Here is a 20,636-nt window from a genome sequence, read left to right as displayed (position 1 = left end):
CTTTGTGTCAGATGCGGGGCAGCCATTCAGTCCCCAAAGAAGTAGTAGTGCCCCCTAGTTTGCCTGGGCAATATATTCAGAACTATACGGATAATCGATGTAGCCCTCGGCCTTCTTTGGCGTATAAAAAACAGCGCGGTCATACTTTGCCAATCTTATCCTTTCTCTAATTCTGAAAACAAGGTCTGGGTTTGATATGAAGTATCGTCCAAAAGCGACAGCGACGTCATAGTCCTTATATGTCTCATCCGCAGCTTTTAAAGCACTTTCGGGCTTGAAACCGCCGGCCAACAGCACAGGACTCGTGTTTTCCCATGTCTTGATTAACGAACTGCAATTGTTATTGCCTCCACACTCGCTGTCATCATTGCCTGTTATCCGAGCTTCGACCAAATGCAGGTATGCCAGATGAAAAGGTTTCAATTGCTGTACGACGTATTCGAAGGTTGGCAGTGGGTTTTCCATTAGCATGCCCTGAAAGTCGCTAAATGGACTCAATCGTATTGCGGTCTTCTCAGCCCCAACAGCATTGACCACAGCTTTCGTTACCTCTATGGCGTATCTGGCCCTCCTCTTCATTGTCCCGCCCCAACTATCCTCTCGTTTGTTGCACGTATCTTGGAGCTGCCACAAGGGAAGTGTCAGCTGTTACATTGTCCCATGATACTTGCGAAAATCAAGTAGTTGCACGCATAATTATATCGGATATCGGCCACAAAGGCAAAAGCACAATAACTTGACCACTCACGAATTGGTCGACGAGGTAGCCATTCGCACCGTGAATCTCAACTCCATCAAAACCTGCCGTAATGGCATTCTTGGCTGCTGTTGCATAGTCATTGATTGACTGCCAGATATCTTCTTCCGTCATTTCTTCGGGGACTGCCCTGGCCTCGTCGATTGGGACTGCACTTGACGACAACAACGTATGACCTAGGGATTTATGAACATCCGGCCATCCTGCGCGACCTTGATGCCAAAGCTGACAGTATATGTAGCAGCATTTTGAATGCACTGCATCGATGATGGGTTTCCATCCTGCAATTTGTCCTTCGGTCCAGATACCAGGGACATTTCGACGTCCAACAGCGCGCTCAGAAATCACTGTTGCTTCGGTTATGAGAAGTGTGCCAGGCACGGCCGCTCTTTGAGCATAGTATTCTTAAGAAGTCTGTTATTACCAGCCTACGGTGGTAGACACGTTACGCTGCGTACCTGTAGCAATTGGCAGTGGTACCCAGTCGTCATCGCAACGGTACCGAGTCAGAGGCGCTAATACGCAGCGATTATTTAGCTGGGCAGTGCCAATCTTCAGAGGCTCAAAAAGCTTTGACATCGTGGCATTCACGATCAAAACCAAAATGTTGATCTTTGATAGCAGCCCATATGTTTGAGTTTATTTCAAACCTCCTCCTCTGTTGCGCGCTTTTGAACAAGCCATGAAGGCTACCGTCGTATAGTCCAATGGCGTGCTTCTAGTTGACGGGCCCACTCACACGCCTCTTGACACCTAGGCTAGGTTAGTCTGCTGGTCTAGCGATAAGCTCTTCAAAGATCCCCAGGTACTCATGATGCAACTTTCGGAAGCGTCCGTCAATGGTTGCATAGTGCCACCAGTTGGGTAGATGCCTGAGGTGCACAGTCCACCCTTGATAGACAGCCTTCAGGGATCCCTCAGAACAGCTGAGGAACCACGCCACTGAACAACACTCTACTGAGGATCAATATACACACATTTAATCAGGTATCATGACCCTACAGAGTAATGACGCCCATCATCCGTCATACGATTCGTGATCTCATCCTTATTAGTACGAACCGATTGCCCGTTTTGGAAGAAACATTTCTGACAACGCTATTGAGATATTCAATCAGTAAAGCCGTTCTGACTATGCAGGCATTCACTCAAGGCTGTCTCTCTGATATATGTACAAAGCCGGAGATTCCGTGGGCTACCTCATGTATATGACGAGGCGACACCAGTCATTAGTGCAACACGAGGCGGGTCAGTCAATCTGTAAGACTGTTTGGTAGTGTTAGGTGCCTTCCTGATACCAAATCGGTTGCTCAGTGTCAATCCGTGAGATATCGGCATTGGCCAACGGAGATACGAGAGCAGCAAGACTTCTAGTTCTTATATTTCTGTCAGTATTTTTAGTGTATCAGGAGTAGCATTTTATTATTCTTCTATTGAGGGCACCACGAGAACCGAGATTTTCTCTCTTTGTCCAGTGATAAGTCGACAGACGACACCAACACTTGCACTCACCCGGAGATCTGAAAGGCTTAGTATCTGCAACATCTCAGAGTGTGCCCCCCGATCTCATGAAAAGAACGGAGACGTGATATCTCTCAGTACCTAGGGTCATACTAAAGCTATTCACGGGACTGTCACTTCTAATCAGCCCGCGACCATGAATCTCCAGCGTCATTGCGTCACACGGCTTTTGCATCGTCTTGGAGCCAACTCCAAAAAGCCATTACGCATGACCATCGTGCTTCATCTCAAACCCAGTGACGCTGGCATATTGTAGAAACTAAGTTTAGAAGTTTAACTGATAGACTAGCAATGTAAACGTTACGTATAGTTATCAATAATAGGTCTATTTCTGGTGTGTGATGGAATTGTGAGGAACAGAGCTATCCTCTCTTCCACTAAAGGCTACCTGGTGATTGCTCTACGTGAATGGATACCTGAGGCACTCATTGACTTGCCCTTTGTTGCTCTATAGGTAATGATATACAACTCGGCTGACGCCATGCGACCAGAATGGTTCAATGTAGCGTCGCTACTTGGTTTCGATTTCCATGGTAAGGGTTGCCAGCATTGTGTTTATACTGCTCTAGGCGTGGATTTGCGTCTCGTCTAGTCGTTCAAGACGCCTCAGTTCGGCATTTTTCACAGGCGACAAGTCGTCGACAATTAGCACAACGCCCATAACCAGCGCATTATCGGCAGGCTTTGGCCATTTGGGGGGAAAATCTCTGCCACAAGACTCAGTAAACGGCAATACTGGTTTCTCTAAGTGAACGCCATTTCACCATTTGGGGAGATTGATAGACACGTCACGTATGGCGATCAATAGTAGTCTATTGATATGGAGTTTTATGTAACGATCAGCAACAGGGCTATCCTCTGTTCTACTGAAGGCTACTTTATGACAGTTTCTATAGTTGATATAGAATACTGTTTTAGCGAAGGATAGGTCTGATGCATTGAAAGGAAGAGCCTGAATCACCTCGAGCATAGAATTACAAGTGTAACGCTCTAAGCGTGAAATGATAGAATAGGTACTATCAAGTATTATATACAAATCTAAGTCCACAAAGAGAATATAGATGTACAGAAAGTGGGCATATGCCCACTGGTTAAGTCACGTGATCACCACTTCCCAAGTGAGGTGATCCGAGGGCTCGTCGCCTTGGTGTACGGAGTGCTCCCCGTACACTGTGGCCATCTAATAGTCATCCATACTGCCACATACTTAAAGTGGTTACCCTAGGTGTGTACCTGATCTAACAGGTGGAGACCTGAGCCATCTATTAGGGATAGATGCATTGCATCGGAGGGCACCGAGAGCCTACCAGCGGGACTCGTTGTCTGCTCGGCGCAAGTCCGCATGGTAGCGTTTTCGCTTGCTAATATCATCGCCCCTAAATTCATTAACGGCAGCGTTCGGTAGTCCGGACCTTCCACAAACACACGTATATCAGCAGCTGTCGGTGTACAGCATGACTGCGAGATTGTCCAGCTACTTATCTGGAACCGTTTCCCCGCACATTTCCCTGCATGTTTACTTGCATAACACTCGGGCGCTCTGGTACTCAATTCAATCGTCGCTGGGATGCCCTTTAGTGGTGCTCGTCTATTACGACATACGATAGGCTGCCCGTGCCGGTGAGCCTCCGATAGTAGAGCGGAAGCACAGATAGGGGCGAGCTGAGCTGATCAAAAAAAATTTGGGGGAGGAGGGGTTGTTTACAGGACTCGACCGACGATAGGTAAATGCTTGGGTGAAAACATAATATATCATCGTTCTCGATTAAACTCTTGTCTGAGTAGTGCATGAACCATACTTGCAATCAATTCGCCGTCTATTCAAATTAATAGCTTAACACCATGCCAGAAATGTATCATGCACACCCTCTTTACGGTTATGACCGTGATTTCAAAGGATACGGTGAGAAAGGGCTGGATCCGAAATGGCCCAACAACGCCAAGATCGCAGTGTCGTTTGTAATCAACTACGAAGAGGTATTGATGATTCATCAGAGCAAGTGCGATCAATCGCACCATGCTGACACACATTGCAGGGTGGTGAGCGCAGCGTCATGCGCGGCGATGGAATTTCAGAGGCCAATTTGCGTGAAAACCCAGGAGGCCCCCCACGGGTAAATGAGCGCAACTACAATGTTGAGTCTGAGTATGAGTACGGCAGTCGCGTTGGATTCTGGAGACTGTTCAGAATGTTTAATAAGCTGAAAATGAAATTCACGCTGTACGCTGTTGCTCAGGCGGTAGAAGAGCAACCGGAGGTTGTGATGCGATGTGTGGAGGAAGGTCACGACGTTGCTTCCCAGTAGGTGGTATTACTGCCTCTTCAATGACGCCTATCTATGCTAATTGTCTACAGTGCGTACCGATGGATTGAGTACCACGATATGTCGGTTGAGAACGAGAAAGAGTACATCAAAAAGGCTATTACATCACTAAAAAGGCTGAGTGGGTACGCCCCAAGAGGATGGTATTACGGAAGGAGTAGTCCTCATTCACGAACCCTTGTTCCTCAAGTCTACGAGGTAAGTAGCGACGGCCGTTGTTTTTTGGGCACCCATACTTACTCAGCATTGAAGGAAATGGGTGAAACGCTTGAGTGGATGAGCGACACATATGCGGATGACGTTCCTTACTGGGTCGACTTAAACCACGAGAAGGACTCTTCCAGCCCGAAGGGGTGCCTCATGGTGCCTTACTCCTACGACTGCAATGATTTCAAGTTTCACACCGCTGGTTCCGGCTTTCGTGACCCCCAGGGTTTCTTCACTCACCTGAAGAACGCCTTTGACGTGCTCTATGAGGAAGGACAGGAAGGCATGCCCAAGATGATGACGATCGGACTGCACTGCAGAATTGTAGGGCGTCCTGGCCGCTTCGCCGCTTTAAAGCAGTTTGCAGAGTACATCAGTCAGAAGGAGGGCGTCTGGGTTGCAACTAGGTCTGAGATTGCTGAGGCTTTCAAAAAGAACTACACCTATAGAAAAGGGTTTCTGGCATAGTGGAGTCTCAACAACCTACTCTATAAAGCCTACGATGAACCTACGATGGATTAGGGTAAACTTGTGGTATTAGTGACACCGTTGCCAATAAATTGGATTGTGGTGCAATACACACTATCAAAATACCCTTGTTAGAACAAGGATCCGCGCAAAACTTGTTATCATCAAAGCTATATAACCAAACTCCTTGTGAACACCAAGCTCTTATCCATTATCCGCGTATTACGTCTTAGGAATAACATTCTGTTCTCTTTATTAATACCCTTTTATTTTGAGAAATATGCTCGCAACTCAGCACAAAGATAACAGCGCGTAGCTACTATAATTAACAGTTTCGAGAAACCAAGAATGGAAGAAGGCGAAGAGAAGAATGAAACCATTCACTAGCACAAGTAGTAAATTGAAAGGTTTGAAGTAAAGCTAAAGTAACAAATTACATTAAAATGCATTCAAAAAAGACAATAAAGTGATTGTATAAATAACAAAGGTAGTAGATTTATACTAACATTAGTTCTTAAATCACTGTCACTTGTGTTATAAAAACCCATGTCATTTATGGAGTATAAAAATTTTCTTACTTGAATCACTATTATCACGAACGCCTTACTAACACCTTACTAACCGAAAATCTGTGATTTGGCCATATCTCGACTAGTTTACATCGACATCAACCATTTGGCAACGGAAATTCTCTGCTCTTCACCAATTTCAGCAAATTCTATTGGAGATGTGCGAACAGTACTACCGGAGGTCATGGTGCGACTTTGGAGCACACTATTTTGGGGATATTGCCAAGGCGCAGAAGCATAAATGCAAAATAGCAAGAGATAATAATCTGGACTTCGGTCAATGTGGCGCTGTACACCACGCAGAAGTACCTTATCAGAGACCGGTAACAGATATGTGTTTCGAATGTCGGCACGAACAACTTGATGGAAGGTGAACAAAGGCGTGGCCAGTGGCAATTGATGGCAGAGCGTATTCAGAGATTGTTCTTGGTGGTCCATGCCTACCACAACTCAGCCTTGGGCGACAAATGTTCAACAAAGATACAAGATTGTAAGGAAGACCTATTTTCACAGGGCCGACAGATGACGAATTGCATACAGTTCTGAGTCGCATCTGGTCTGTCGAACAAAAGGGACTGCATGACTGCGGTCTCAAATAAGTAGAGCAGGTGCCCGGAGGTAGGGGTCCATACTAGTCTAGAAAAAAAACGGAGTTTTACGGGCTGAAGTATGCAGTTCAGTAGCGGCCTAGAGAACCACAGAAAATACACGATAATAGCTAATAGAGTGCACATCCTGAAAGATGGTTCTACAATATGAGGAATACGTATGTAGACAGCCTTACGTAGTTCCTGACAAGATTCTATTAATCTACCTAGTTCAACGAAGTTTACGGTAAATCAACCTCCCAAATGATATTTTGATTTGCTGACGTTATCCGGCGGAACCCGTTGTACTTGAAGATTTGATACTCGCCATTTGGAATTGATCAATGGGTCTTATCCTGATATAACCGGTCAAAAGGTGGCAATCGTACAGCTACTAAACGACTGTCAGCCATCTTGAGTTCGCAACTCCAGCCCTCGCAATCCTATCTGTCGCGGAATTTGACTTTGAGTTTGTTAATCAACGCATAGCGACGGATATAGTCAAAGCGGATTAGACCGAACCGCGGAATGCCAGAGTGTATGCAATGATATATTCGTTGTTTAGTGAACCTTGGCACAAGTTTTCCTCATTGCCACTTAGAATAGCTTGTGCAATTGAAGATGGCACACGTTCCACCAATGACCAAATGGTTACCTAAAGAAGAGCTTTTACGTTGCTCAAGCCCACAAAACTTCGAATCGCACATCAGACTTATTTACACAAGAAGTTGACCTGATGGCTCTAGATACAAGCACGCAGCATCCACCATATAACTCTCTCGGAATTTATATGCAGCGGAGATTCTCCGTGCAATGGTGTCAGTATGTTAAATAATCAATTCTGCTGGCTTATGGCCTCTGGAGATTACTGGGCCCACTACCCTGATATCCCTGTTGCGAATATCGCTTTCGCCAAGGCCCGCTCTGAAGTCATTTGAAATCTTCCGTCGCGTATTGCCCCAACAATTCGTTGCACTACATTCGTCAGGCTGAAAGGGCCCACAACTTAGTAAAAGAGTGACTGTGTTCAAGTATGGCTTGAAGTTTAGTGCTAACACTTGGAGACAGGCAATGCCGCATGTTGCTGTGTCGGGCGATGCACTCAAAATTATCAGAACGAGTGTGATCATCGCGATGTAGAATAGCGCAAATGGCGCCATCTGATCTCTGCACCAGCACGTGCCAGATATAAACTCGATGTACTACCAAAAAATCCCTCGTACGATGTAATGGAGTGAAGGATGCTGGCTGGCCGAGATGGGGACTAATGTGTGCATCGGGGATATCATCGGATCAGATAAGATGCATCAGATTAGATAAAAGTCGCAGCAGATTCGAGGGGCTGCATACCACCAACCGAAATTTGCGCTTGGCAGAACATAAAGTGGGCTGGCCCCCTGCTGGCTCTCGGCACTTGGGTTAACATTGGACGATGGCCGCTGATCAGCGGAGCTGAATTTGCTCAGGTTGTTACGTACACGTACGTGTGCCCATGATGGAGGGGCTAGAGGATGTAAGTCACTCCCAGTATCGCATGCAAGACGTTTCTTGGGCGGAAAATTTTTGGTGAAGGTTGGCCGGACGTTCTTTCACTTTCAGAGTTGACATTCTTGCGACATAGTAGAGCTGGTCCAGTGAAATTGGCAGCCTTTCGGCTTACCTACGGCCTCGAAATGTCTTCAAATCGTACTGCCAATGGCTTTTATGAGAAATTCCTTGCGCTTGAGGTCCCGGTCTATTGGAAGCTTTCACTTCTGGCAGCATTTCCACTCGTCGTATTCTATTTTACAAAGAGGTCGAAGTCCAAGACTATTGACATCAAGCAGTTCGCACACTTCCCTCAACCAGAACCAGCAGATTCAGCAAGAGGACATTGGCCATGGATTGAAAAGTCTGCTGGGTTGGGAGATCCTCGACGATCCTTTGGTATGCTAATATCTGTCCTTCACGTTGAGCCTACAGTGTCCTCTTTGGCCAATTGAGTCAGCGACTAACACCACGTTGGCACTCAGATGAGATCTTATACGAACAAGCGCAAAAGCTTGGCTACCCGCCAGTGCTGTTGGTTGATTGGCGTCCGATAGAATCATTTTTGATTCTATTCATCCTAAATAATGAGGTTGCCGAGCAAGTCACCAGGCCATCGAAACAGTATAGTACCAGTGTACCGAAGCACCCAGCTATGCAGGATCTTGCTCCTCTGGTTGGATCTCGATCACTTGTCACTTTGGATGTAAGGCGCTTCTTTCACAGAACCTGCGATCTCATGTGAACCGTGAAATTGACCTTCCATTGTACAATAGGGCGACGAATGGAAAGGTTTGCGCAAGAGAATCCTGCCTGGCTTCCAGCCTCAACACCTCTTGAGCCTCGTCAAAGTTATTCTCGACAAGACGCAGATTTTCGTGGAACATCTTGAGAAAAAGGCTGCTTCAGGAGATGAGTCCGGCATCGATGAGTTGACCACAAATTTGGCCTTCGACGTAATTGGTAGGTCTCAATATTGCAAAACGGATAAAAAGGAGTCATCTGACATGCCTACCCACAGGAATTGTAACGTTTGATGTGGACCTCAATGCTCAAGTACCTGGCCAGCAGAGCGATATATTACTGACGTACCGGGCGTTGTCGCAAGCTTACGTCGCTAGGGATATGATGAAGCCCTGGTGGCGCCGATACTTCACAGAGAACGAACGCACAGTCCGAAGTCTTGACAGGAAGCTGGACACTCTTCTCAAGAAGGCCATCCAAAAGGAGCATGAGAAGCTCATTTCAGGCAGTACCACTGCTTCACGAAGTGTCGCAGCGCTCAGTTTGTCAGGTATGGATGCACTGACACCCGAACTTTTGCAACAGACTAGCGATACTTGTCGAGGCTTTCTCTTTGCTGGCCATGACACGACTAGCATCTTGCTCCAGTGGTCGTTCTATGAGTTGCACCGACGCCCAAGCGCGCTGGAGACTTTGGGAGAAGAACTCGATGAAGTCTTTGGCGTTGATCCATCTCCTGCTGCTGTCATGGCACAGCTTTCCGGCCCCGAAAATGGGAAGCTCCTAGCCCGCCTACCGTGTAAGTGAAAATATCGGCTTGGTGATTAGATATTTTATCGAATGGTTAGGAACTGATGTAGACTATCAAAGATACCGATGCGATTATCAAAGAGACTTTGCGAGTACATCCACCTGGCACTACTGCTCGTGTCTCACCAGAAGGTGCTGGAACGACTTTGACCCTGCCCGATGGCCAACAGTTGTTGGTTGACGGCCTGTGTTTGAGTCCACGAGCATATATCATCCAACGAGATCCCAAAATCTTTGGTGAAACCAAAGACGATTGGATGCCAGAACGATGGCTAGGACCAGAGGCCGCTAACATTCCCGAAAGTGCCTGGAGACCGTACGAAAGAGGCCCCAGAAGGTGCACAGGGTCGGAACTCGCAAACATGGAGGCAAAGATTGTGTTAGCCTGTATTGCGAGACATTTCGACTTTATCAAAGTTGAGCTTGGTGAGCTTGACCTTGATGGAGAAGGAAAGCCTGAAATTGACGAAAAGGGCTTTTATAGGACCAAGTCTACGCTGTTTAGTGTAAGTGCCTTTGGGCGTGGGTCGCATTGGCGTGGAACAATTGACTGACTGCATTTAGACTGATCAAGTCACCGCTAAACCGGTCGATGGAATGAAGATGAGGGTGAAGATCCGCGAGCGGAAGTAGGCGTTACCTCAAGGATGAAGGAGTTGGATATATGGTGCTACCATGTCCCCCCACGCCACCTGGCGGCGTCCCTTGGGGTTTTGCGTCCGACGTGTTCAATTGTAAGTCCATCTCGTGGAAGATTCATCGCAGAGAAGGCGTTGTTGGGACAAGAGTATCCTTTTATTGGGGCCATTGGTTTATGTTGTGACCAGATTCAGTACTCATTTGTTTTCTGAAAATTCAAGCATCATGTGTATTCATGGGTCCTTCTTCGCGACAAGTGGGCTTTCTAGGATATCTTGAGGGGCAGCCCATAAGTTGGGTGGAAGATGCCGGCCGTGGAACTTAAATGGCCTACTATAGACTGTACCAGTGTAGAGGAGACCAGTTGTAATGTCTTCTATCCTCGGCTGATGAGCTGGATTACACTACTGAAAAGAAAGTCTAAAATTAAAGCCTTTCCGATCCACAATATGTCATTTGCATGATCAGACCCCTTCTTAATGAACAAGGTGTTGATCAAATGATGGCTTCTTGAATGAATTTAAACAGTGTCGTTGAAGTTGAATCTGAGGAAACGCGAGTAACCTGACGATATGCCGTATGTATATCCATTAGAGCACATGCTTATGGATGAGCCATTGAAATTTGCGTTTTTGACTGTTTAGCATGTGAGGATGACAATAGACGCTTGTCCTACACCATCCCTTCATGCAGCATTCACATATAAATTGGAAGTATCCACCTCTCTCAACCACAGCTTCCAGGGCCGCTGCGCCGACCACTTCGCCATATCTTTTGCAGCCTCTGCTTCCTCTGGGCTCAGATACTTGATGGGTTGAAGCGGGCCATCTCGGCTTCCATACGCAGCCTGCGTCGTCAACGCGGCAGTCTGTATTGCTGCGTTGCGTGCAGTATAAATCCCCCTCAGCACACACTCCTCAATGTTCTCCGCCACGGCGGTAAAGCCATGTCCCCGCATCAAGACAACTGCCTGTCCAAAGTCGAAGTTCCTGGCCAATGCAGCTCCCAGATGTTCATTTCGAACAAGCATGTCCTTTTTGTCCGTAGCTTGGTACGATGATGCAATGTCAAAAACGTTTACCCAATTTCCTAGGAAACCGGCCATATGATAACAAGGACGCCTGATGCAAGGGTTAGTACCGATCGCGCCTATTCATGACGTGGCCCAAGGTCGCTCACAGTGGCACACCACTGATGGTGTAAGGTATCACAGAATCAGCATGCGAATGCAGAACAGCCTGTGTAGATGGGTACTGCTTGTATATCTCACTATGGATGTGTCGCTCAGCAAAGCCGTTGGCGGAGTTTGCAACCACAGGCTCGGCGTTTGACACAAAGTACTCGATCAAGTCTGCTGGCGACGAAATAGTGCCCGGCGCGGCCTCTCGGGACATGATGAACACGTTTGGCTTGAAGGGGTGCCGGCACGAGAGGTGGCCGTATGCATCGAAGACGTTGTGATAGTGCAGGATGTGGGAGCCTGAGATGAGCTTCCGATGAGTGCTCTTGAGGACAGCCTCTTGGACGCCCTCCATTTCATTGGCTGTGGGTGTTTTCTGGGCCATTGTGGTGCTATATTCAAGGTTCAGACGTGCAGCAACGGATATGTCCTTTTGAGCAGAGAAACAAAACCATTTGGGCTGGTTGGAGCCTGCTTCGATGAAGGATATTGCCTCGCCTGGATGTCGAGCTCAGCTAGCGGCAGGGATGTTTGTGGTGAGGGGCTTAACGCCGGTTTGGCGGGCGAGCAAGCCAGCTGAATCAAGTCGTAGCAAGCAAAAGCTGGCCAGCAGTTCGGTGTGCATCGTCATCTCAAAACACTACAATTAACAAGTAATGGCTGTTATTATTGGGAATGTGTGTAATGGTTTTAAAACCCTCTTACCTTGCGTTTGTGCTGTGTTTGTAAGTCATATGCGCCTTTTATCTGAACGTTATGGTCAGCAGCTAGGGTCAAACATCGCTGAATTGTTTGGGAGACATGCCCAGACGTGATTCCTGACACTCAGGTTTTACTATACTATAGACGAAAACACTGGAATGTTAGCCAATGCCGAAGGCTCGTTCGTATCAAGACGTGAATTGGTGTTCACGAGGCAAATCTTGACAAAAACATGGAATTCACACTTCTCATGCGGCAACAGTCATTCTACCACAACAAAGGTGGATACCATCTGGATTGCTGGCCAGGCATCACACAGTTCATATCAACAAAACAAAACGAAACACGTCTGCTCACGTTCAGACCTTTACATATTTTTCAAACCGACATTTACATTCAGCATGCCGGCGCCGAATGCTGCTTAGTCAACGTGATCCACGAACCCCTGCTGAGAGCGTTTGAGCAATTATTCCTGAGCACATATTTCCAGCGCCACGGCACGCCTGTCCTGTTCAAGGTTCCCTGCATCGGAGGCTCTGTTCTGCTTGAGAAGTTCTGATTGGTGCTGGAGTAAGCTTGATTCTGCGTTAAAGCAAGAGCCAAGAACAGCGGACTATATGGGGGCGCCATTACATTGTTCTAGCCGGTTAGCGCTTGTCTTGAAGCTTGTAACGACTGAGTTGTCGGGTGGTCCAACTTCCTGTGCTTCTACCTTAAGGCCTGGCTAGGAAAACTTGCTCATGTAATAATGACCGTCCAATGTGAGGCTGCTCTTTTCGGGTAGTTCAATCGTTCGTGCATGCAGTAGCCACTGCCTTGGCACCGAGGGGCTGGATCTGGACCCTGGGGATCAGCATGCGGAGCCGGGCAAGATATTTTGTTGTTTCTGTTCTGTATAATAGGGAGGCTATGGCAGCTGCAATAAGCTTTCTCAACAGAACAAGCTTTGAGATCTCCCTGAATGTTCTTGTTCCCAACTCAATTGCGAGCCGAGTCTCTTGTGTGTTCATTTCCGCATCTAACCACATCTTACAAGTTGGGAACAACAACCAGACATGCACGCCTCACTCGTGCTCCTCCTCGCCGCCGCCCATCTGGCAACCGCCCACTTCGGCATCGAGTTCCCAGAATGGCGCGCCGACACTTTGACTGATGAAGACGGACCCTACTCGCAATACGACTACCCATGTAAGTCCCTGCCTCGTTTTCTGGAATCAGCATCACCTTCCAAGCAGCAACAGCATTAACAAAAAGCTGACCACATGCCCACACACAGGCGGCAACGTGCCTGCAGGAGTTGGAAACCGGACAGACTGGCCGCTCAACGGCGGCGGTGTCGTGTCGCTGGACCTGCACCATGCGTGGACGTACGTGTTCATCAACGTGGGGCTGGGCGACAACGTGACAAACTTCAACATATCGCTGACGCCGGATTTCTATAACGTGACGGGCAACGGTACCTTCTGCCTGCCGGACCTGACGTTGCCCGAGGGCATTGTGGAGGGTACCAATGCGAGTATCCAGGTCGTGACGTCGGGAAAGTCGGGTTCTGCGTTGTATAATGTGAGCTTTCTTCCCACCTTCCTGGTCTTCCAGCCTGCTGTTTACCGACCGCCGTGTATTGCTTCTGAACTTGTAGGTGGGAGAGTAAATGTGCTGACATATGTGCTCGATGATAGTGTGCCGACATTAGACTAGTTGCCAATGCCGTCGGTCCTGCAGATGGTGTGTGTGTCAACACGACAAAGTCAGCTGTCGTTGTTAGCCAGTTTTCCACCACATCTTCCAACACCACGAACACGACCTCTAGCTCTGGATCCAGCACAAGCAGTGGTACCAGCGCGGCGGCAGGTATCTCGGCTAATCTTGCCGCCGTGACGGGTTTCACTGGTATGGCAGTGCTGCTCGCTGTATGTATGGGCGTGTGAGGGAGTCATAACCACGCAGTTCGGAGATGATGCGATGAACACCACAAAACTTTGATGCAAATTGAGGGGGTATCATTCACGCGTGTACCTGGCGACATAAGAGTCGGTCATTAATAAAGAACAAAGTCCAATACATAAAATTTGCACATCTGATGCCCGAACCTCTGCAGCATGTGTCGTCAAAGCTGAGCCAATTATCCCATCCATCCCCCTACCCCCAAACCAACCCTCTCAGCTAGTTCCCAGCAAATATCTGAGGTATGAAAATGACAGAAAACCGCATGATGCCATTGTCACCGACCCTCTCCGTAGTGTGAATCTCTCTATTCTCCGTCATAATAGTGCCAGCTTCTCATCAACCCAAAACTGACAAGATGCATTATCCTCATCCTTCTCAATTCGTCACTCGCAGCTCACTAATTACCTTGGCCATATTGATACGCTGGTTTGGACTGAATGTCAACATCTGTGAAACCAAAAAATGGAGTTTGTCCTTCGGATTAAGCTTCGCCTTTGCCTCATTAACCTCGTTCAGCCATTGCTGCATCTGCGACACTGCAGAGGGTCCCTTACTGGCCGTGTGATGGTGGTGCGTTCTCCTGTTGATGTCCGCAATCATCCAGTACAACTGTTTTGGATGTCCCTGACGGCCGCGAGCATCGGGAAACGTGAGCTTGTTGAGCAAATAGAGCATCGTCACACCTAATGCCCATACGTCGGACGGGCTACCGCGGAGCCTCTGCCCAATGAACTCGGGTGGCACGTAATACGGCGTGCCACCGTTTGTCGCCGGATCGACGTTACGGGTGGATAGACCAAAGTCGCATAGTACAGCACCACGGTCACGAGAATACAGGATATTGGCTGGTTTGATGTCGTTGTGTACCCGTTTGCGCTGATGCACGTAATTCAGAGCGCCGGAAATATCCTTCAAGATTCTGATGGCGTCGTTCCTGTCACCGAGAAACTGATCGCTTGCCGAATGTCGCCAGACTCCACGTGCAGCCAAGTCCTTCCCGTCGATGTGCTCCATGTATAGTGACAAGTATCGTGCATCGCCTCCATAAAGTCTCACAATGGACTCGTGTTTCAAGTCTTCTTGGCTTCGATACTCGCGTAGCCAGATGTCAGCTTGGCGGATGACGTTCCTATGGTTGTCCTGAGGCTTAGCATTTGGGTTGTTGCCACGGGTCTTGAGAACTTTAACTGTGATGACTCCCTCTGGAACCTGAGAATGGTCTGCCGTGAACACGGAGGAAGCAGCGGTAGTTGCTATTTGGTCGCGCTTCGTTAGTTGGTATTGATCAAGCTCGTAACCTCCTGGAATGGCGACGGTCTCATCGCGTTGTATTTGCAAGAGCGCGTGGCCCGACGGTATGGTGACTTCCTTTCCTTTGCCTGCGTGTGGCAATGGGAACACCAACGGATCAGCGGCTGGGCGAGGATAGAACATGATCACACCATCGCTATCGTCCTTGTCGACCGATTCCTCCGTGCGGATCCGTTTCCCATTTGAATCTGCCCTCTCAAGGGAGGTAATTGACCGCTTCCCTGAGGAGTTGATCTCAGCATTGCTGGTAATAAATGATGCAAGGTCGGACTCCCCACCGGGTAACCACAGAGCAGCAGGGCGTTTAGCCAATATCCTGAAGTCGAGGATATCTGTCCCATACAGACTTATCCTCCAAGAGCCTGGCGACAATTCCATGGTAGTTCCGGGGACGACCTCTTGGTCAAAGCTTGTATTATCATTGTCAGATGCAGGTGATATCCTTGCCAAAGCAATGGGCACGTCTGATCTGTTGAGGAGTATCTGATTGTCACTAGCAGGATCATAGTAGAGTTCACACCATATGGGTGGTCGAGTTTCCTCTGCACCAGTCTCTCCAGGTACCCTTAGTGAAAAGTTGATATCCTTGGAAGTCTGAGTCACCGCCAAGACCCTGGACTTTGGTCTTTGCGCGTCGGCCACTTCAGCACGAAGTGCTAGCCATTCGCAATTGTCACTGCCAGGACTGACTGAGCGGCTGCGAGTCAACGGCCTGACCAATATGCGTATTCCTTGCTTGTGGTGGTTGTCGTCGATTATCAGATCATCCAGCGGGACTGTGTCATCTTCGATACTCTCGAAACTCTCCTCGACATGCACGCGTCTCTGAAGGCGCAGGAGAACCTCTGATTCAGAAAACGGTTCTGTCTTCTCCTCAGAGGGGTATTCCTCGCCCATGGCGAGGCAGCGACGCAATCAAGCTACGACGCAGACTGTATGGCAAGTCACCGCCAAAGACGTAGGCAAGAGCGAAGCTAGCATAGGCAACAGAGATGTAAGAAACAAGCGTATGTTCCTGGACGAACTACCCAGAGGAACACAAAGGCGATAATGCCAATTCGGTGGGATGTGGGGATTCTCTAGCTTTAACGGGCCGCTTCCGTGTCCAGTATAGAATCGTCAGATGGTTTGCTCTTCAGGTGAGATCTGTCACTCTCAGACCCGGGCCTCAAGAGTTCAAGGTGAGAGTCATAGACCGGTCAGAAGCCTGATGCGGCTGATCCCGTCTGCCGATGTACTGGGGTCGGCTGGCAAGTGTCAGACACAGAGCGTCGCGCAACTCTGCAGCTGATTGCCTGGACGTGGCCAAATCTATCACGTAGGAAATAGGATGCGAGATTGTAGACATATGCAAACGCGTGCAGGAGAAGACAGACCGAAAATTATACCGACCACGGCAAACAACACGAGCAGTCGTGTACTGTATAGGCTTTGCTGCGTTGATGTTAATTGGTAAGCGCGGGTTCACTGCACGAACAGTTGCGCCAGGACGGTAGGGCTGCTAGGATTTGGAGCACAGCAAGTTTATGAAAGAATGGCGGGTGCGTTCAGGACATGGCGGGCGCAGAAGACCTCGGACTGTTTTGGAAACTGTGCTCGGTGCATAGCAATGAACGATAATCAAAGTAGCCGGGCACAGTGCGAGTCCGAAGCACTCTGGTTTGCCCCCAAGGATTTGATGAGCCACTGAGCTGCCCACAGGGATGTCAACAAGGTCAGGCATGACATGGGGGCATGTGCCTCTCAGCCTCTCAAGCCTCTCTTGAGAATATGGTCAGGCAGTGCAGCGTTGTGAATAGAGATGATCAATCGAATACATAAAGTGGATGTGGCGGCAACATTTGAGCGGAGGGATTGATTAACTATAGCAACCCCAAATGGCAATGAAGTGGTAATAATAAAGCTGTGAGTTGGGTGAGGAGAGGCTTCAAAGTTCAGCTGGCTGCCACCAACAGAAGATCACCGACAATGGACCACGATGGCATTCGGTTGGAGTAAGCCACGTCACGTCACGTGGCTTGACAGAGAACAAGAACCCTGGAACAAGAACAAGGACAAACGAAGGAGCAAAAGGAACGGAGAGTTGTGTAACTACAGAGTTTGACAGAGTAATCAGTACTGGACCGAGAATTGAAGATGGTGTGAAGCAAGTTGCGAATGAGCTGCGAGATGTCTGCAAGGATTCGGAGGCATTTTCATCATGCGTCAGGAACGATTGGCTCCAAGCGATCCACTGGCCGTAGCTGATTGGGTTGGCGCAGTGGCTAGTTGCAGGCGCAGCTGACCGTGTGCCCGATTTGTGACACTAAATCCTGCCTGATGCGGATGTCTCAGTGGAAGAGTTTGATGCCTGAGGCGACAACAAATCATTGTGTGGCTACCGCTTGCCTCCCACCTCCCCAACTGCCCTTTCACCGGATCGCTCCAACAAAGAACGCCGCTGCTTGTTGTTCACCACGTCTCAAAGTCTCAATCGCAAAGGCCACGCTCACAAAACCCGCGACCCCTGACAATCAACTGCGCATCTTCTCTCGAACTCGCACCATACCGTCCAAATGGATTCTATAGCGTGTATCTAGATGACTTTTCGTCGTTCGAGTGCCTATGAGACTTCCGGTTTTGGTTGATTCAACCAGCAGCAGGTAGCAGTAACAGCAACAGCAGCAGCAGCGCCTGATGACCGATCTGAGCACTTACACAAACAACAACACCACCACTTGAAAACCCCCTGGACACGCCTTACTTCTTTTGTTTCACTTTCTAGTTTATATCTCTCGGCGCATTTCGGACAGGTTTTTTATTATTATTTTGAAAAGATACCCATAGACTTTTTTTTTGACGTATGACATGGACGAACTGGGCTGGTCATGGCCCTTCTGGAAGTTTGGCATGAAGGGGGAGGACCTCTTCACCACTCTCCACGATCAGTACAATACCATTCCATCCTCGATACAAGACCCTGAGGCTTTCCACCATGACGTCTGGGAGATATCAAAAACGGCTAGCACCAGCGACGAGTTCCACTGCCTACTCGCCCATCGCAAGGAGCAACGACTGCGCGAACTCAACGAGACCCTCGAGTCTGCCTCTTTCGAAATCATTGGCAACCCCAAGCTCATTGGTAGTGAACAGTGGCAGTACGCAGTACAACTCTTTCGGACCCGGTCCCTCGACTCGCTAGTCAGGTACTTTGCTTCATATCTCCCCGACGATCACCCATGGCACCAGGTTCGCGACGACGACGCTCGGACTTCTTCGACCGTGTCTTCCATGTCTGATTCCGTCACGGATTCTCTTCGCTCGGACGACTCTCTCGCAACCGATATGAGCAAGCCCTTCTTCGACGATGCAGAACACGAGTGCTTGACCCACGAACCTCTTACCATACACACCTCATTACCTGCGAGCCATCTACCCCCCTCTCCACGGTCAATGACTATGTGTAGTGATTCCTCTGCTGTATCCCCTATCGATACAGAACACCAGCATCATGAGTTTGGCACTTTGACTCCTGCGCGGACTCTCTCCTTCTCGGAGAGCGGGTCTGATTACATGATTCACTCGGCGACGTTGTCACAGTGCGGCGAAGATGACACCTCCCAAGCAGATGACGATCTCTACACTCCCTTCTCCTCCATATCCGACATTGCTGACGAAGTGCATCACGGCCGAAGTCGCATCGAAGCCGTCACGCCTGCAGAGCGTGAGGGTTCGGTGGGGGGTACGGAAGAACCGGATACGCCAACGCCGCGGAACGAGGTACATTCGGACGCACATTGTCCACAAGAAGAATACGTGAACTCGTCCAGTACCCACATTTCTACATCCCGTTCGTCGTCGTCTCTGTACAACCAAGTTTTGCAAGAGTACACGCGGTCATCACGGAAAGGTCGCAGAGACGACAGCCCTTCGAGGTCTATCAGGAGAACGAGTCCAGAAATTGGACGCATACAAAAGCCATTATCAGATTCCGCACGAACAAGGCCCCATGGTCGAAGGAGGAACGACTGACCTTGGCAACAACTGTACATATGTCATGATAACGCTGTATATACCCCGTAGTGATTTAAGCGCTTTTATTCCAACTAATTACCTGAGGTCTTCCTTGAAGTTGCCTAGAGATGCTACTTGACTCTCGCTTTCGTAAAACACGATTCCATTCCAGCGCGCCGTGTTCCCATATTTTTGGTCGACCACTCACCTGTCTATACCGAACAAACAACCCTCAACATCGACGATAGATACGTAGTTCGAGTGAGTGCCAGCCTGATCCCTACTAACAGACGTAGTGAAAGTCCTGCTCGGCCGAAGTCATCGTGAAGCTCCAGTGCGAAGATCGATCGATCACTTACTTGTACTGTAGGTAGATGCTGCGTCGGCTACCCCAGTCTCTTCTTTAGCAAGCAAGCACTACATTCATCCGCCAAGGACTAGGTTAGGCATCTAGGCTCTTTAGCACTAAACGCCCGGTACAACGCGGGGAACCTTCACCTGTAGCCCACTAAACCCCGTCCAAGTCACAGCTCGTCTTCGTCAAGTCATTGATCCGTCAAAACCTTCCCAGGTTCCCGGAGTTACCAAGCCAAGTCGCGCAACCCGATCGAAGCACATGACTATGAGGTCATGGGCATGAGATTTGTTCTTTGTGAACTACCTACTACATTTGTAGCTCTACTCCTCGGGTTGTATGCTGAACTACCGTTCTGTAATGATTAATGAATGTCCTTCGAACGAATGAAGGTGATCTCGAGCTCATTTTGGATTGTCTAAAATCACTGATCATACCGAATTGTCCGCCTAGCTGACTAAAAAAATATCAATGTTGCTCGCAACTCTGAAAAACATAATCCTCTCTAGTTTCACAAAGGCCAAAGAGACACTCGTCGTTGCCGAAGAGAAAGCGCTCAACTCACTTCCCGAGCCATATATTCCATCCATCGAGGATATAGCAGCCGTGCCCGAGAAGCTCCACGAGAAGGCAGCAAAGGCTCTCAATGGTCCGGATGCGAATCCCAGCCAACGCGGAGACACGGCCAGTCCCAAGGCAGAGCAGAGCGATAAGCCAGTTGAGAAGGGGTCAAAGCCTTCATCGTCAGCGAGCGAGAGTAAGGAGAATGAGCATGGAGAAGGACCGGGCAAGAAGGGAGCGGCTGGTGGTAAGGAAACACTGAGGGAGAAGGCTATGAAGAAGTTAGATGGCCGTGATGCAAATCCGAGCCAACTGGGTGACCCGACCAGTGTGAAGGCGGAGACGGTGAATAAGGTGCCAAGGCCTGAAGATGAGGGTGCAAGGAAGAAACGGGATTCGAAAATATAATGTTCGGCGGTACGAGACGTAAATGG

At 48.7% G+C, this 20,636-nt stretch overlaps 9 protein-coding genes across 9 annotated transcripts; 6 read left to right on the top strand and 3 right to left on the bottom strand.

Annotated features, from left to right (window-relative positions):
- Window positions 1–54: 54 nt before the first annotated feature.
- BKA67DRAFT_593401 (NADH:flavin oxidoreductase/NADH oxidase) lies at window positions 55–1,336 on the bottom strand (the record flags this gene model as incomplete). Its single annotated transcript, XM_046104940.1, has 3 exons — window positions 55–624; window positions 749–1,161; window positions 1,216–1,336. The coding sequence occupies 3 exons, from the start codon at window positions 1,334–1,336 to the stop codon at window positions 55–57; spliced, it is 1,104 nt and encodes a 367-aa protein (XP_045955755.1).
- A 329-nt stretch (window positions 1,337–1,665) lies between these two features.
- BKA67DRAFT_571044 (uncharacterized protein) lies at window positions 1,666–2,195 on the top strand. Its single transcript, XM_046103192.1, has one exon. It carries the CDS (start codon window positions 1,766–1,768, stop codon window positions 1,967–1,969), a length of 204 nt encoding a protein of 67 aa, XP_045955754.1. The 5' UTR covers window positions 1,666–1,765; the 3' UTR covers window positions 1,970–2,195.
- Window positions 2,196–4,022: 1,827 nt separating this feature from the next.
- Window positions 4,023–5,446, top strand: BKA67DRAFT_571040 (polysaccharide deacetylase). Its single transcript, XM_046103191.1, has 4 exons — window positions 4,023–4,255; window positions 4,315–4,580; window positions 4,635–4,800; window positions 4,855–5,446. The coding sequence occupies exons 1-4, from the start codon at window positions 4,121–4,123 to the stop codon at window positions 5,275–5,277; spliced, it is 990 nt and encodes a 329-aa protein (XP_045955753.1). The 5' UTR covers window positions 4,023–4,120; the 3' UTR covers window positions 5,278–5,446.
- Window positions 5,447–7,892: 2,446 nt separating this feature from the next.
- BKA67DRAFT_330098 (cytochrome P450 52A11) lies at window positions 7,893–10,303 on the top strand. The gene is made up of 6 exons (XM_046096235.1): window positions 7,893–8,359; window positions 8,446–8,666; window positions 8,737–8,923; window positions 8,982–9,503; window positions 9,575–10,020; window positions 10,079–10,303. The coding sequence occupies exons 1-6, from the start codon at window positions 8,107–8,109 to the stop codon at window positions 10,145–10,147; spliced, it is 1,698 nt and encodes a 565-aa protein (XP_045955752.1). The 5' UTR covers window positions 7,893–8,106; the 3' UTR covers window positions 10,148–10,303.
- Window positions 10,304–10,838: 535 nt separating this feature from the next.
- BKA67DRAFT_660285 (class II aldolase and Adducin N-terminal domain-containing protein) lies at window positions 10,839–11,718 on the bottom strand (the record flags this gene model as incomplete). The annotated part of the gene is made up of 2 exons (XM_046107595.1): window positions 10,839–11,274; window positions 11,333–11,718. The coding sequence occupies 2 exons, from the start codon at window positions 11,716–11,718 to the stop codon at window positions 10,839–10,841; spliced, it is 822 nt and encodes a 273-aa protein (XP_045955751.1).
- Window positions 11,719–13,090: 1,372 nt separating this feature from the next.
- Window positions 13,091–14,217, top strand: BKA67DRAFT_679719 (uncharacterized protein; the record flags this gene model as incomplete). Its single annotated transcript, XM_046108882.1, has 3 exons — window positions 13,091–13,223; window positions 13,312–13,670; window positions 13,715–14,217. The coding sequence occupies 3 exons, from the start codon at window positions 13,091–13,093 to the stop codon at window positions 13,961–13,963; spliced, it is 741 nt and encodes a 246-aa protein (XP_045955750.1). The 3' UTR covers window positions 13,964–14,217.
- A 140-nt stretch (window positions 14,218–14,357) lies between these two features.
- Window positions 14,358–16,190, bottom strand: BKA67DRAFT_521366 (kinase-like domain-containing protein; the record flags this gene model as incomplete). The annotated part of the gene is made up of 1 exon (XM_046098271.1): window positions 14,358–16,190. The coding sequence occupies one exon, from the start codon at window positions 16,188–16,190 to the stop codon at window positions 14,358–14,360; it is 1,833 nt and encodes a 610-aa protein (XP_045955749.1).
- A 1,531-nt stretch (window positions 16,191–17,721) lies between these two features.
- BKA67DRAFT_571031 (uncharacterized protein) lies at window positions 17,722–19,383 on the top strand. The gene has a single exon (XM_046103190.1). It carries the CDS (start codon window positions 18,141–18,143, stop codon window positions 19,302–19,304), a length of 1,164 nt encoding a protein of 387 aa, XP_045955748.1. The 5' UTR covers window positions 17,722–18,140; the 3' UTR covers window positions 19,305–19,383.
- Window positions 19,384–20,112: 729 nt separating this feature from the next.
- Window positions 20,113–20,610, top strand: BKA67DRAFT_660281 (uncharacterized protein; the record flags this gene model as incomplete). Its single annotated transcript, XM_046107594.1, has 1 exon — window positions 20,113–20,610. The coding sequence occupies one exon, from the start codon at window positions 20,113–20,115 to the stop codon at window positions 20,608–20,610; it is 498 nt and encodes a 165-aa protein (XP_045955747.1).
- Between the last annotated feature and the right edge of the window lie 26 nt (window positions 20,611–20,636).

Source organism: Truncatella angustata, assembly GCF_020726525.1.
Source record: "Truncatella angustata strain MPI-SDFR-AT-0073 chromosome Unknown BKA67scaffold_6, whole genome shotgun sequence".
NCBI classification, from domain to species: Eukaryota; Fungi; Ascomycota; class Sordariomycetes; order Amphisphaeriales; family Sporocadaceae; genus Truncatella; species Truncatella angustata.
Note: the sequence above shows the minus strand (reverse complement) of the source record. Positions and strands in the feature narration are given on the sequence as shown.